The sequence below is a fragment of the Populus nigra genome, chromosome 1 (assembly GCF_951802175.1).
Source record: "Populus nigra chromosome 1, ddPopNigr1.1, whole genome shotgun sequence".
NCBI lineage: Eukaryota > Viridiplantae > Streptophyta > Magnoliopsida > Malpighiales > Salicaceae > Populus > Populus nigra.
Window position 1 is genome coordinate 40,707,421 of NC_084852.1, and position 16,249 is coordinate 40,723,669.

A 16,249-nucleotide genomic window follows, 5' to 3' on the forward strand; every position below is an offset into this window, starting at 1 on the left:
TTTTCAAAACTATATGGAACGAAATGTGCTTAGGAGAAGAATCATGTTTTGAGCATGTGACACATGTCAATTTGTAATGGTGTTAATATGATGTACAAATAATAATAAAAATATAAAGTACATGGTTGATATTAAAATAAAAAATATTAGATAAGCCTTTTTAAATAAAAATATAAAATACAGGGATGAGAGAAGCATTGACCTATTTATTAATCAGAATATATTTAATCGAGAGCATTCTCTCCTGAAATTTTATAGTGACTTATTTTTTTTTTTCACGTCTTAACATCTAGGGACTAAAATGTAAATACAATAATTAAATAAATTTTAGTGTCAAAATGAAAAATCCAAAAATAGAAGTGATCAAAAATTAATAACTTTGGGACTAGAGAGTAATTTTCCATGCATTATGAACAATAGACATACAAGGGAGATCTGGATCCCAAATTTTAGTTCCACCATTATCAATTCAGAGGAAACCGAGCCACAGCACCACTTTATTCATACACATACAACCTAGCATTTTTTGCTTATAAATTGAGCTCTTCAGTGCACAAGAACTTTCCATTTTCAATCAATTTCTCAGCTAAAGCTTCAAACTATGGATGGTGATTCACAAAGGTATGCTGGGAACTGGATCCCCAGACGAGGCCAGGACCTGCCACCTGCCTTATAATTTGTAGAATTCATAAAGTACAAGAACTACAATTCCAATGCCAATCATTCTGAAAAGTGCTTCCAAAGTTGTGTACATGCTCTTAATATTCCATTCACAACAGTTGGTTCAGAGTTATATGGCATTGGAAGACATACTAAAAGGCTGACTATTTTACATCCCTATTTTCTACTGTCCTTCAGTCAAAAAAATGTTATGCCTAACCAAAACAAAGGCATTTGAGTATCTAAATCTAGTTCAGCACTACACAAATCCACCCTCCATCAGAGAGGAAAGGGTGAAAAAAAATGAAATAACACAATTAGTAAAAATAGGAGGGACAGTGTAGCCAATTTAATTTCTGTACAGGTTGGTCACAAACCCCCAGTAAAAATCTACTATGTAATCAGATCGTCGAATAAAGTACATAGGTATACAACATGACAACATGAGTCCCGATTCCTGGGATACAACTGACTGAGTGCCTGCCTTATGGCAAATTCCAACACTCCACCAGATACAACCCCGTCATCAGGAGAAACTCCAACAACCTCAATCTCTGGTGGATATTCAATCATTTCTCAGATGAATTACGTGAGTGTGACCTTTTACGGGGGCGGCCGAGGTCAGTTACAAAACTTGAGTTTCTGCAAAATACATCATTAAATCAGCGAAGAAAGATTTATAGGATCACAAATTTGGGTTTCCAGAAATAAAAAGACATGAACTTACAAATTGTCATCATGTTTCTTACTTCTTGAAGGCTCATGTGTTGTCTGAGATGGTCCAGCTGCCTGTCAAAGGTACAATAGCTCAGTTTATATACTTTGCATTGGCAGGTGTAGATTTTCATGAAAGATGCATTTCAGCACCAATATAGTATATAATGGTAATTGCAATAGCTGTATTTATGACACTGCTGACATCAACCGGCGAGTTTTCACACCATTAATCTGAAGGCCCAACTGATGGACCAGTGGTATACTTGAAAAATAGGCACATGATAAAAATTACTAATAAAAGATTCAACACTAAAAAGATATCATTTGCAGATAAGCACTCGTTCAATTCAGTAAGATATTTGCAGAAAAGCATACTAACAGGGGGATTTAATTGCTTGATGCTCCTGCTATGGACTTCCAGGTACTCTTCATATGTCTGCAAAAATCAGGAAAAAGACATTTAAGGGTGTAAAGTTGTAAGGATAATCTATCATCATTAAGTTTTCTCAACAGAAGATAATTGTGCCAATTTCACATATAATAACAGACGATCATCTAGAAAAAGATAAATCTGAGTGTCAAGAACAATGACTATACATCGCCATTCACCACAACCACTCTTCATAGTTTATCTTGCAGCAGCCAGGAATGGGATAAAGCATGTGAAACCTAAAATTTATTGTGGATTCCATGTCTATTTGACCAGATGTGTGTAATGCTTGATGAACAGTTTTGCAGCATGCTACATCCTTGCTTTAGACATTAAAATGAATAATTCTTCCTTTAGACATTAAAGAAAGAGGATGATGCAGGGGTTGGAGTTCAATTAATTATGTAATCTAATCCGATGAAAATTGATTTTTTCTTCATGAGAGATTTGGAATTGCTGACTAATATGAAAATAAGTAAAAGAAAACATTGGGATAATAACACTAACAAATTGAGAATCAGATGCAAGATGTTGAGATCACTTACAATTTGTGTTTACTTCATTTATCTAATCCACAGAAAAGTGTATTCAATATCTCATAAAAGAAGAAACACAAATAACCAGGTGTTTATATGCTTTATTCCAAGTTCAGAGAAACTAAGGTGGGAAACGTCATACCATTTCAAGAAAATCATCATCAGTCAGAGTACTAGCAAGAGGGCTTTCTGCTGACAAACCCCAAATATCAGTTCGTGAAGGCATTTCACAGTGTATTCGCAAATTAGTGGAGTTTCGAGACTGTTTCATCCTTGCAACTTTTGAAGCACCGGAGCTAAGAGCATTGTCAGTGAAACCAGCACCAGTAGGTCCCTGATGTGCTAAATGAAATCTACTTGCTTCATCATGTTGCTGGTAGAGGAAGGAAGGATAAGGTGTGGGTGTCCTGCCCCAAGGCATCTGCAGTGGAGGGACAGTATACACTCCATCTCCTGTGTAAGATGAAGGATCAATGCAAGGCCTTTTCATAGGAAGATCATCCCTGGGAAAACTGTTACTATGAGAATACAAAACAAAAAACTCAATTGCTTAATTTTGGCAAAATGCATAAGCTTGAAGCTTACAGGAAAATAATACCTTTTCACCATGCCATCAGTGTCTCTCTCCCCATCAATTAGCTCACAAAGGGCTTCTCCTATATCTTCAGGTAGTTCCTGGAAGAACAGAATTGCAGTTATACAATTAACAACTTAGAAGTGCAGCAAGGAGTATAAAAGCACTCTACAAAAAAGAGACACCTGGCAGTCTCTGCTAATTTTAACAGGTTTGTAGTCATTCAGTGGATTCTTGAGATGAAGCGTCTTTTGGAAAGGCAAGTCATTTAATCGCAGCCACTTAACCTTAAAACTGCGACCCCAAGGATTACTTTTACCACTTCCTTCGCTCCATAAATTGTCGTGCCTCCACCCAACAGAAGATATCATTTGGGCATACCCTTGGAAGAAACCACTCATGTTGACACTATATATTAGAATGACTCTACCAGAATTCTGCAAGACAGGCATATGCTTCTCTATAAAGTATCAAGATTAAGAAAGCACCACATGACATTTTAAAATTAACGGGATCTTACATGAAAGGCTTCTTCCAAAATTGGTTCATTCCTGACTTGAGTAGCCCATATCCCATTCTCAATTGATAGTTGGATATTATGCTGATTCAAACTCTTAATGATGAAATATCTTGTATTACACAATTTTCTCTTTTTGTTTATAGATGAATTTCCCACCCGATCATGACCTGCTTTTTCAGCCATAATAGGATAGCCATCCTCATTACCTTTGTAGCTTGGGCTTTCTGACAAGAAACAAAGATCCTATGTTAAACTTAATATGCATTCTGACACATGAATGTGATTGTGAAAAGTTCAAGAAGAAGAGGGGAAAGAGTCAGAAAAGAGAAAGAGAAAATGCATGGCTGAAAAAGGGCTGAGAAAATATAATCACTATCATCTCTACCCCTTATATCATCGCATGCAGTAGCCCAAAGCTTACAAACCTTAACTGAAATGTATGCCAATGCTCATATATAGTGGGCAAATCAAGCCCGCATTGAACTCCTGAAAAAGTGCCTATCAATCAAAAGACTGCAACGCTGAACAAGATCGTGGGCCCACAATACTGATCACTATTTTCTCTATCACAATAAAGTCACCAGTTAACATGAAATTCTTGTCACACAATATGAACTATAAAACTTCCAGACCCCATCAAACATAGCTCTAAATTTCCTTTGTGCTCAACCAACAAACCATTTATTATCCTACTGTCCTCTGAATTGCCAGGTTACATAAAAAAACAGTACAACATCAAGAGTAGACCTTTTTCATCAACAGAGCCAACCCAATCAACACCCATGCATGGTTTCACCTTCTAGTGTCCATGGTTGGAGAATAGCGGTCCTGTCAATGATTCCCCCAGTCCTGTGATTTGCTCAGTACAAGTATCAACATGCTTGTATCCCAACATCCGAGTTTTCTTCAATAAAATATAGCACATATTTTCTTAGGGAGTAAAATATACATTATTCTAATCTGGCTCCCTCAAGTCCAAGAAAGTATCGAGGCAAAATTTCAAACTATTCACTTCCTCAGCATCATTTCCAATCAATTTCTCACTCTCAGAGGTGGCCCTTGAGTTCATTTGCTTCACAATAAAGTAAGCAAGGTGTACAATGAGAGCCCATTTAAATGACAAATAAAGAGCATAGTCCACATATTCTGCTCAAGTTCAAGTTTCAACATGGCCCTTCAATACCTATCAAGCTAAACCATAGGAGCTCACCTTAATCCATGTAGTAACCTTGTTCCATGTGGTAACGTTCACAATTCCCTTATGCATAGAGATAAGAAATCAAAATCAACACCAATACATAAGTCATCTCCTACATCCCATGAAGTAGCAAATTCTTCAAAAATCATTAGTGGAAACTACCTAGGAATGCTTGAGCCCTTCCATCTTCCTGTATAGGTTTGCAGAGTCTAATTTATACTAGCCAGTCCCAAGCCCAGTAATGGATGAAGTCAAGTAAATAGATGACCAACAGAACCAAGGTGCTGACACCTCTATCTACATCGCTTCTGATAGGAATTATCCCAAAAGGAAAATATAGGTATTGATTAAATGATATCTATGATCCACCTATGATTTTTAAACTACTCAATAGAAAATTCTAGCCACTGAATCACTGCAGTCTGGCTCTAGTTGGATACATTGATGTAATTCTTAACATGAATCAGATGGATATTTGCAGATCATTCATGAAAGAATTCCCAGGCTGATACAAGAGCGTCCCAAATAAATGCCTATTGTGCTAAAAAGGAGAGCATCAAGAAGGGGGGAGGGGGGGGGGGGAGATGGTTACCATTCCAGCCCACTATCATCTCCAGTAGATATGCATCAAAGGCGTGATAGAATAAGGAAATTACAATACATGAGGAAAATATAATGAGAACTTGTACTGTTTGGTTACCTGGATCATCAGAGTTTCCCATGTCATGCTTCCATTCAGTCACCGAAGAATCAACTACAGATGCATTTTCCTTTGCACTATCAGAAGACATATCCTTCTTGGCCTCCTATGTCCCAATGCAGGACCTATCCACAATTTTTATTTTTTTTTCATTTCAATGTATCAAAAATTTAAAATCACCCGAAAAAGAGGCGTGCCTCTAGAAAACATGATGCATACAGAGCACACGCACATAAATAACACCAAAAAAAACCAGAACATTGACAGTACAATAAAACAGTCTTTCACTGAAACTCAAAACAACCACCAAGACATTACTTAACAGAAGCCAATACCATATTGTTTTGGTTTGAAACCCAACCCCAACTCCCTGAATCTTCGAAGGGAGGGAGATTACAAGGTGCCAATTGACGTCTATCTCATTGTCACAAAAAGGAAACAGCAATACCAGCAGTAAGAATACAAATACAATGCGCACTTTCCAAACTTGCCCCGTAAATCCAATTTACTAGGTACTACAAAAGCAATGTTTGTAGAAGTTAAGCCCAGGATAAAAAGCTCTTTGATCATTCACCTTCCTCACACAGAATCTATATTTTCCACCTCCGCCAAACCATTTCATTCAACCCTAAACTCTCCGGTCCAATAATCGAAATTACCAATAAAAAACTCATCACAATTTACCCTCGTTTTCATCACTCAAAAAGAAAAGGAAAGAAATCCTATGTTTGGTAAATGAGAAAGATTAGAAGAAAATTAAAAAACTGTTAGCAACAAAATAGCATTTGGCTCGGAAACTCCCAATTGTTATTCAAGCATCAGTTTATCAAGATTTTCCTGCATTTTCACATATTTTCTTATTCACGAAGGAAAAAAAAAAACCTAATTCAAGAAGAAGAAATAATCCCCTTCACCTTCACAACAAACAGCAAAAAAAACAAAGTTGAGAAATCTAAAGTAGAAATGGAAGTGAGAACTCTTACCTTTCCAAGAGACAAGCGAAGCGAAGTGAAGAGAGGAACAGACGGATTTTTACGCGTGTCGGTTTTTCTTTTTTTCAAGATAAGTGTGTGCACTGTTGGACTTGTTTCTTGGAGCCCTAGAGCCCTTTTCTTTTTTGCTTCCCCTTTTCCCTCTTCCCTCTTCAAAACTGAAGAAAAACACACCCTGCTATTTCTACACCCACGCACGTATGCACTTTTGATTTTTTACCGCTATTTGTTTGTTTATTCTGGGTTTCTTTTTTTTTTTTCTTCTTTTATTGGTCGGTGCGGATTGATTTGGTTGAAACCATCTGATGGTGTGGAGCGTTGTAAAATATCCTTCATTTGTAATCAAATTTTCCACTCCTACCTTTTTACTTGCTGCAAATAAAATTAAAAATCTAGTTAAAAAAAAAGATAATTTAGAAATTGCAAAAACAAAATCACAGTCAGGTTTGACCAATGAACTAACTTGTATCTTTTAAAAATAGAGGGACTAATTTACAAAATTAAAAAAAAACATGGGCTAAATTATAATTTACTCAACAAATAACAATCAATTTATTGATGAGTCAATAAAGAAGGTATTTCAAAGTAAAAAAACATTTTCCTTTTACTAGCGTAGAAAAATGATCTTCTTTAACTCCCAATTTCATAAAATAAACAAGGTCTTAAATTAAAATTGAAATATATTTATAACAGTAAAAATATTTTAAATCAAAATTTATAGGAAACATAATTTTCTTGGAGTGAATATTGCTATATTACAAGTTCCCACACAGCTTTTGAAAGGCAGCTTTCCAAATGGAGTTCCAGTAGTGAAAAATAAAAGATGGGAAAATTACACTGAATATTTTATAGTTTATTCAATTTTATACTTTGATTTTATAGTTTTGAAAATTACATAAAATATTATAAAGACGTTAAAAAAATTAACAAAAAATATTTAATTATATATCATTATTTTAATGATTACAGAATTCTTAGGGCATCAAAATAACAAAAACATCACTTTAATAAAAAATGAAAAATCTAATAATTATTTATTATAGCATGCTTTCAAAGCTTGATGTTCAGTGAAGTATTTTAACAAACATATCATATGCCATTTTTGTCGATATGTAATGTAATCTCTCTGCAAAAGTATACAAGCTATGAACCTCTCTGCCACAGGATTCAAAGAGGAGCCTGACGTCTCCGACTCTCCTGGGTGATTTTTTTGTCAACATTTGTATAATAAACAGCCCTTGCACGTATCCCGCGCTCGTCTTCAGACTGGGCAAAAATGTTGGGATAACAGGTGCAATAACAATTTTTCAAGGCAACATGGAAAAGAACATGTAATATATGAGAAGAAAGGGTAAGATGACCAATTGCATTCAAGATTAAGATCGATGTGAACAAATTAAAGAATAGATAAATAAGCTTTAAAAGTATGTGGAGTTGTTGAAGAATGGGTCATCGGTGAAATATATATATATAAAACCATTAAAGACTTGGCCAATCTCTAGTGTCCGCTTCCTTACATAAGTATTGTATCGGGGTTTTTTTAAAGTATTTTTTATTTAAAAATATATAAAAATATGTTTTAAAAAATATATTTTTTGTTTGCATCAACATTAAAACAATAAAAAATATATATAAAAAAATAATTTTAAAAAAACGTTATTCAAAACACAATTCCAAACAAAGTCTAAGCACCTTCAGTGGATAAATTCCAAAATATAATTGATTGAAATCAAGAGTAAAATTACAAAAAAATCAAAGTTTTTGAGTCAATTAAGAGTTAAATTGAAGAAATTCGAAGATAAGGACCATCTTGGAAAAAGCGTCAAACTCTAGACACCTAATTTATTGAAACCAGGTGTGAAATTGAAATTTGAAAGTTTAATGCCAATTAGGGGTTAAATTGAAAAAATCTAAAACCAAAAACCAAAATAAAAAGACATTAAAATCCGGGGTTGAAATTAAAGTTCGTTAGGGGCGAAATTGAAGTTCGTTAGGGGCAAAATTGAATATTTGAAGCCAATCGAGGGCGCAATTGAGAGAAATAAAAAATCAAAAATCAAAAGACTAAAATGAACTTGACTAAAATAACACCGTTTACGGTAACTGTTCATCTTCTTCTCTAGAGAAGTTGCTCGAATAGTCTTTTTCCCAAGGCATTTAATGCTTCATCCCTCCATCAAATTTGACAAAAGCGTTGTCGTGAACAAAAGCGTCCCAACCTTCTGCACCAACCCAACTCCTCGTCGGTGATAGAATAGCCACCGCGAACTCCTCTCTCTCATCTACAAGCCTCTTCTCCTTCTTCCCACAGCTGACATTGGCCAACATTTTTTCCAGCAATGCCTCTTAAGCCATTAGCCGGAGCTCCTCATCACAATAATGACCACCAAACTAGGTAACGTTCCTCTCCTTCTCCTTCTCCTACATCTTCTCTTCCCCCCCTTCCCTTTCGTGGCAGCTACATGCAACGATCGAAATAATTAACTCATGACCTGTGCTGGACCAGTGTCAGCCCAGCCAAAGAAAAAAGCAAAAAAGGAGGCCATACTTGTTGGGTTGATGGCGGCCCAAGCTGGTTGGGTCCAGCCCAGCCTAATATAAATAATAATATTATATTATATATATAAAAAAAAATTCAAAAGTCCTTTAAAAAAAGTTTTGATTTTCTTGCATATTTTTCTATCAATTTTGCATAATATTAGACTGTATATTTACACTATAAGATACAAATTCAGCATTAAAATACCCAGTTTTCTCCAAAACATTCCTAATTTTTTTTTGAAAATTCCAAAAAAAATCTCAAAATTAATTTCCTCTTTCAAAGAAAAATAAATAAAATTCATGCATATAGCTAAATCCTAAAAGTTTTCTAAGTATACTTTTTATATAAAAAAAATGAATCTTTCTCATATTTTAAAAATCCAAAAAAATAGATATCATAACTAGTTTATGATTATCCATTAGGATTTGACAAAAATATCAAAAACCATTCACCAATCATTTTATTCATTTTATATTAGGGTTTAGATGTAGACTTTAATATTTAGGGGTTTGATATTAAAGATACAGAGTGCAAAATAAATGCAATGCTAAAATTTGAACTTTAGAATGGTTAGGACTTCACCTAATAAGATTGAGACTTTCTTATGAAAGGAGATCTTTCTTAAACCTTAGAAAATGATCAACGAATATAAACTTTATCTAGAAAAACAATCAAACAACAATGCAGTTTACCTCAGGTAAGGTATACTAGGGGTGATGCATCTTCCCCTTGCACAACCAATTTCTTACCCAGACTTTCACAGACCATAGGTTTCCTAGTAACCATAATACTAGGTGGCAACTTTTGAACTTTAATCATATGATTAAACCCAAAACCCTTTTCCTTCCCCTTCCAACACCTCTCAGGAGGCACACTTCTAGTGTTGCCAATCCCGACAATGGGCTCAGACTTTTTTTGGCTCATAATTATTTTTTTTTTTTTATCATTTTGTATGTTTGGTTTTTATTTTTAATTTTATCATTCAATATTTAATTAGTTGAATATTAAACTTCAAGGTTTTTTCAAACTTGTTACTTCAAGTCAAATAACTCGGGTCATAGACTTAATAGGTTACCATTGGTTGTCATTATTTTTTTATCATATTTTCTTTTGTGTTTTTATCATTAAACAATGTTTTTTTCCTTTTTTTTAAAACATGATTACATCTTTTGAACATAATTTTTTTGTTTAATTTTTTTTTTATTTGACCCAATGGAGCACGATTGAAATAATTGGTTATTAATAAAAGGTGTTGAATTTCAAAGTAACTGGTGAACTTGGTCCCATCATCTGTGTGAGCCTTTCATGATAACTTTTTTTTTTTGCATGATAATTTGTTTTTGACTATTTATAATTTTGGTTGAGTGGAAACTAATTCCATTCCTTTAATGGCTAATCCAAGAGAAAATTATAATAAAGACAAAGGTGGTGTTATTCCCACTTCACCATTCTTGTAATGACTTTTACCATATTAAATATATGTCTTAATTACTCTATATATAATATTAAATTCTAAAATCTTTTCTTTTTATGTTCCTTTAAAAATAATAATATGATGAAAAAAGATTGTACACAAAAAATTCATATTTCAAAAAATTTATTTTATTTTTAATCGGCTCAAAATTTATAATTTATAAAATATATTTTTTTAATAATATATTTTGGAGGATCTAAATTACAAAATAGGGATTGTTACTATAATTACTATATTTTTTTTCATGATATATAACTTTTATAGTGAAGTCATTACATCATAAAAATAAATACTAAATTACTAACTTGATATAACTCGCTGTGATTTATCGATAACATATCTTGTGTAACATGAATTGGCTAGTTTGTTTTTTCTAAATAATTCACAATTAATTTGTGAAGGTTTGTTTGACATCGATCTCATGCATGGCTTATGGGTTACTAAAATATGCAAGGGGAAAGTATTCGATGTCATAGTCAAACAAGTACATTCAACCAAAAGTTGAAGACAGCAAATCTCATTTCATATATTTTGAGGCTGAGAAAATATCAAGGGAAAACACAAATCATATATAGTAAGAACAATTTGGTAGGATGCCCCTCCCTAGCTCGTGGGCTCATTAAATAAATTATGAATTTGACCCTTAATTAAATTTTAGCAATATATATATATATATATATATATATATATATATATATTATTAGAGAATAATATAAATCATATCCTGGGACCTCACCTAACAGCTTAAGCTTTTAGGTGAGATGGTTCTTTGACATGGTATCAGAGCTTTGATGACCAAGTGGTGACGAGTTCGAATCTCACTATCCCCATTTATTTGATAAAAATTAAGCACAAGGTAAAGTGAGCCTGTGCAAGTTTCAAGCCCAAAGGGCTTTCATTTGAGAAGGTGTGTTAGAGAATAATATAAATCATATCCTGGGATCTCACCTAACAGCTTAAGCTTTTGGGTTGAGATGATTCTTTGACATGGTATTAGAGCCTTGATGATCAAGTGGTCACGAGTTCGAATCTCACCATCCCTATTTATTTGATAAAAATTAAGCACAAGGTAAAGTGAACATTTGCAAGTTTCAAGCTCAAACAGCTTAAACTTTTAGGCGAGATGGTTCTTTGATATATATATATATATATATATATATATATATATATATATATATATATATATATATATATATATATGTTACTGGCAGATCGTCAATATTATGGCAGAAAGAATGGGTCTAAGTATCCACACACTTCTGAATGATAAAAAGATCGCTGGACCCTCCTTATCAAAATGCGCACCTCATCATGTTCCCTCTCCTACTCAACAATGATCGATACCATTAAACAATGAGTAGCCTTCCCCGTCACTTCCTGTATTAGCAAATGATTTTGTCTGGATCTTGCGTTGAAACAATGTCACACATGTTAATCCATTTTCCATTTCGAAGAAGATCCATATTAAGATATTATTCACATTTTCTATTCTGCATATCTTCTTTATATGTTGGGATATATTCTCCTCTCCATAACATCCCCTCTTGCCTTTTTTTTTCTCTTTTTTTTACGATTTTTGAAATTGATCCTTCTGTTCTTGAAAATTATAAGTTAATCATCTACAAAAGTTGACTGCTAATTCTTTTTTAAATGTTCACATTAGCCCCTTTAAATTCAATTTTAATTTTGTATGTAGTAGATGAGATTGAAAATTTTGACAAGAAATGAATGATGATTTAGGAAAAATAACAATTGATGAATTGTCATGAAAAACTAGAAAGAAAAAGAAGAAAAACTAAGTTAGCGCGCGACAAATAATTTACGATTTGCTCTATGTGTCTGATATATTTCATTAAAAACTGTAGGGATATATTTAGCAATTATATTTGTAACAGTGAAATATAATATTTTTTCGCCAAGCTTTCATGTACTGAAATTAAGTTTTACTCTTGGCTGAGTCTTTGATAAACCATACGTTATGTATTAATGCATTCATGAGGAAATCTATTCCTGCAATTATATTTTTTGGGAAATTAAGCACATTAGAAAAGAAAATCATTAAACATAAATGTCACATATACGTACCTTGCGAAGAATCATGTTAGTTTACTGGTTCGATCACTAAGCAAACAGAGTTAACCATAAAATATTATGCATGATCAATGGTTGATAATATGTCTGCTTTCTGTAAGGTTTTTGGTTGCAACTAATTTTCCAGATGGGAACTAGATTAAGATGCTAAACCTATTCCATGTCCCACACTGCAGAAGGCTAGCTGTTTCCTTTATGCATGTGAATGTGAATAGATTTAGGAAATTAGCAGCCCTCAAATGTACATTGCATTAAATACCAGCTAAGTTTTATGAAAAAACAAATATATAAAAGAAACCCTGCTAGGGTGGTTTTGAAAGCGAAGTCACCGTGAGATAAGCTTGTTCATGTAATTAAAAACACTAAATCTTTGGAACCTTAGGCCCCTTAAAGAGATATCCGATTCAAGGACTTACACTTTGATAGAACAGTGGGCGTGCAAAAGGGAAAAAAGGGAGAATATTTTGAGATTTGATCATGGATTATATTTCATCAGTTTTTCAGATAGACTACAATAGCACTGATGATCTTGTCCAATATTTTTCTTCTTTTCCATCCCAACAACAGACAACCCCTAAAGATAAAGTTCCATTAAGACCTTATGAAGATTGCCATGATCTTGCCAACAAAACTCAACATGGCCGGCGCCGTAAATCACCCATCGCTCTTGGATCTGTCAAAGATGAAAACCCTAATGACAACAAGAAGAAGAAAATCATCCATAGAGACATTGAGAGACAAAGAAGGCAAGAAATGGCTAACCTTTATGGGTCCCTACGACGCCTTCTCCCCCTTGAATATGTCAAGGTCAGCTTTTGTTCCTAGCTAATTGATCGAACATCAAATTAATGATGAAAGAAATTTAGTTATTTTTTCCTTCAATCTTAATTTGTTGTGTTAATCACAGAGTTTACTTTTTTTTTTCTTTTGTTTGGCCAAGCTAATTAGTTTTATGTATAGATTGATTAACAGATAGATAATATAAGTTTTTGATGTTTCCAGGGAAAGAGATCTACATCAGATCACATTCACCAGACAGTACACTATATAAAACATCAAGAGGAAAAGATCCAAAAGCTGATTGACAAGAAAGATGAACTAAAAAGGTACTTGTCTACTTCTTCTGCACTTGAAAACTTGGAAGGTTGTGAGAGGGATACCTTGACAGTCAGAACTCGTTGTGTTGGAGTTGAGGTTGACATTAAAACTGCCTTGAAAAAAGGGTTTCCTCTTTCAAGAGTGCTTGAAATTCTAATTGAAGAAGGGTTCAGTGTTGATAGCTGCATTTCAACTAAAGTAAACGAGAGGATGCTCCACAATATTATATCTGAGGTATGTTTTAGGGTTTTGGAACCAGTTCTTTCTTCTTCTTGGTATGATTCTTCTGATGATCAGAATTGTTTCTCGCTCTTCTTTGCTATATATTAACAAATAGCTTCAACTAATCTTGAAAGTTTACACACAGGTCACTGATGGAAGAAGTCTGGATATTTCTGATCTGCAACAGAAGCTAACAAGCGCAATAGTCTAGTGATCTTGATCTACAAATTAGTCGAGGAAGTGTTGGCTTATTTGCTTGGGGAGATTTATTCCACTGAAGAAAGATAGATTTGTGTCCTTGCTAGCTAGACTTCCTCTTCCTGGCACCTCAGGTTGGTCAGCCTTAACTACCGAGTGTTTTTCATTTGATGAAAAATATCATAGAGATGTATAAAAGAAATAACTCTGAGGTGTTGCTTAATTAGGTTATGTTCTTCATCCTTCACTGATGTATTATATAATTTCTTCGTATGATTTATATTCATTTCGTTTCAGAGTGTTAGACAATAATATAAATCATATCCTAGAATCTCACCTAACAGCTTAAACTTTTGGGTTGAGATGGTTCTTTGACATGGTATCAGAGCTTTAATGACCAAATGATCTCGAGTTCGAATCTCACCATCCCCATTTATTTGATAAAAATTAAGCACAAAGGTAATGTGAGCCTGTGCAAGTTTCAAGCCCAAAAAGCTTTTACTTAAGGGGGTGTGTTAGAGAATAATATAAATCATATCCTAGAACCTCACCTAACAGCTTAAGCTTTTGGGTTGAGATGGTTCTTTGACACAGAGTAACTGCAACATGTGTTGGCCAACTCGCACAGTGACCTGAACCATTTTTTTTCGCCTGATTCAATTAATTTTCCTATATACAAACACTTATCACTTTTTATCACCTGATTCAATTTATTCTCCTATATCCTTCTTTAATTTTTGTTGGTAGTTTAGGTAAATTTGTGGTGTTTTATGTCAAATAGCATCGATCCAATCTGATCATGTCTGCTAGTTGTCGCAGCGTATTGGCAAACTAGCAGATCTCTTCTCAAGGCAATAGAACTCATTTATTCACTCAGTATATAGAACTATTCATGCTTTTGTTGCAAGGGTATGCACGGTATCACTTCCTTCTACCACTGATATTTTGATATTAACATGTAATAAGTTTCTTTGTTGCCTGTGGTGATCAGCTTTTCCAGGCTTTACAGAAATAATAACACTCCCTGCCTTCATTCATAGCTTTTCTTCTATTTAAGCTGAAGGAGCTTTTGTAAGATTGGTGGTCGCTTGACTTGAGGATGCCATGCATTTTTAATTTTCAATGCTAGATATATACACACAAACACACACTCTCGTACTGCGCTGAGTGGGAAAATAGCCACATATAGCATCATTTTCTTTTTCATAGGAAATAATCCATGGATGATGATCCGTTCATGTAATATTCATCATCGTATGCACTGCCTTTGAAGCATCAAACCAATACACCAATATTCAACAATTATCTTGAAGTAATTGGAAATGAATAGTGTTAGAGAAATATAAAACCATTCTTAAGTCCTTATAAAACAACTTAAAATTTTGATTGAGATAATTATTTAATATTATCATAATAAAACGGTTAAAATTAATTCCAGATCTCATTATTTTTATTCTTTAACAAAATTAAATACAAAGTACTAACGAGTTTAATTATATAAGTTTTAAATCCAAAAACTTTTCTACTTAAAAAAATATAAATTTAAAATCTTATTCAACATTTTAAGTTTTTTAATTTAAATGGTTATTTAACGGCGTCAAACACATTATACTCATGAGTATTGTTTTTTTACATGATTGATAGAAATATTTAAAGCTAAATTTAAAATGAGATACAATCACAATTAGAATTTAGATTTGTTGGAAAACTTTTATTTTAACATGTCTAAAATCAATAAAAAAAAATTGATCTTAAATAATACTAAGTTGACAAAAAAAAAATTAAATTAAAAAACCTTAATCCCACAACGAAAAATTATAAGATTTTCAAATCAGTTATATACTATAGCTAGTGCACTGAAAATAAAAATTAGCCTGGCAGAGCACCAAAATTTGTAGAAGAGAAAGGCAATGTGGAGTTTGGTTCAAAACTACACGTGTAGGCTTAGCTCAGGCTTAGATTAATTGTCGGAATTAATTTAAGTAGTTTAGGTCCCCCACAGAGGATGGGGAGAGTGTCCAGAGCCACAACAACAAATTGAGCAAGTCTACTATTATCTGTTTTCATTATGCCTTCTTTTTCATTCTATCAACTATGTAATTTTAGAGCTTTATATTTGGTTATCGATCGTAGAGAGAAAATTGAGGCTATCTTTTCATTTCAAAGATCTTGATAGGCAGTGCAATTTCTTGAGGTGTTATTGTTAGAATTCTTGGAGGCTGCTCGCGTTGAAACAATTTACATAATTGACAACAACATTCTTCATTTCTTATTTTTCATATGAAATTTTACTGGTA

General features: G+C 33.5%; 2 protein-coding genes across 4 annotated transcripts; one reads left to right on the top strand and one right to left on the bottom strand.

The window, feature by feature from the left end:
- Positions 1–893: 893 nt before the first annotated feature.
- Positions 894–6,523, bottom strand: LOC133676961 (uncharacterized). Of its 3 annotated transcripts, none has more exons than XM_062098800.1 (9): positions 6,319–6,523; positions 5,336–5,460; positions 3,438–3,661; positions 3,103–3,354; positions 2,942–3,018; positions 2,486–2,855; positions 1,757–1,813; positions 1,410–1,449; positions 894–1,302 (listed from the first exon to the last, which is right to left on the bottom strand). In XM_062098800.1, exons 2-9 carry the CDS (start codon positions 5,424–5,426, stop codon positions 1,286–1,288), a joined length of 1,128 nt encoding a protein of 375 aa, XP_061954784.1. In that variant the 5' UTR covers positions 5,427–5,460; positions 6,319–6,523; the 3' UTR covers positions 894–1,285. The 3 variants fall into 3 exon arrangements, with proteins under 3 accessions (XP_061954784.1, XP_061954771.1, XP_061954779.1); XM_062098787.1 differs by having other exon boundaries at positions 1,388–1,449; positions 6,319–6,520; XM_062098795.1 differs by having other exon boundaries at positions 1,388–1,449; positions 2,486–2,846; positions 6,319–6,518.
- Positions 6,524–12,719: 6,196 nt separating this feature from the next.
- LOC133680895 (transcription factor bHLH118-like) lies at positions 12,720–14,327 on the top strand. The gene is made up of 3 exons (XM_062103922.1): positions 12,720–13,241; positions 13,437–13,766; positions 13,900–14,327. The coding sequence occupies exons 1-3, from the start codon at positions 12,912–12,914 to the stop codon at positions 13,963–13,965; spliced, it is 726 nt and encodes a 241-aa protein (XP_061959906.1). The 5' UTR covers positions 12,720–12,911; the 3' UTR covers positions 13,966–14,327.
- Positions 14,328–16,249: the final 1,922 nt, after the last annotated feature.

What these genes read in the sequence shown, in the direction of transcription:
- LOC133680895 (XM_062103922.1), top strand. Translation starts at nt 12,912, where the DNA reads ATGGATTATATTTCATCAGTTTTTCAGATAGACTACAATAGCACTGAT. An exon ending in TCCCCCTTGAATATGTCAAG is followed by an intron (nt 13,242 to 13,436) that starts GTCAGCTTTTGT and finishes TGATGTTTCCAG; the next exon opens with GGAAAGAGATCTACATCAGA. An exon ending in TCCACAATATTATATCTGAG is followed by an intron (nt 13,767 to 13,899) that starts GTATGTTTTAGG and finishes GTTTACACACAG; the next exon opens with GTCACTGATGGAAGAAGTCT.
- LOC133676961 (XM_062098787.1), bottom strand. Translation starts at nt 5,426, where the DNA reads ATGTCTTCTGATAGTGCAAAGGAAAATGCATCTGTAGTTGATTCTTCG. An exon ending in ACTGATGGCATGGTGAAAAG is followed by an intron (nt 2,856 to 2,941) that starts GTATTATTTTCC and finishes TCATAGTAACAG; the next exon opens with TTTTCCCAGGGATGATCTTC. An exon ending in AAGAAACATGATGACAATTT is followed by an intron (nt 1,303 to 1,387) that starts GTAAGTTCATGT and finishes TGTATTTTGCAG; the next exon opens with AAACTCAAGTTTTGTAACTG.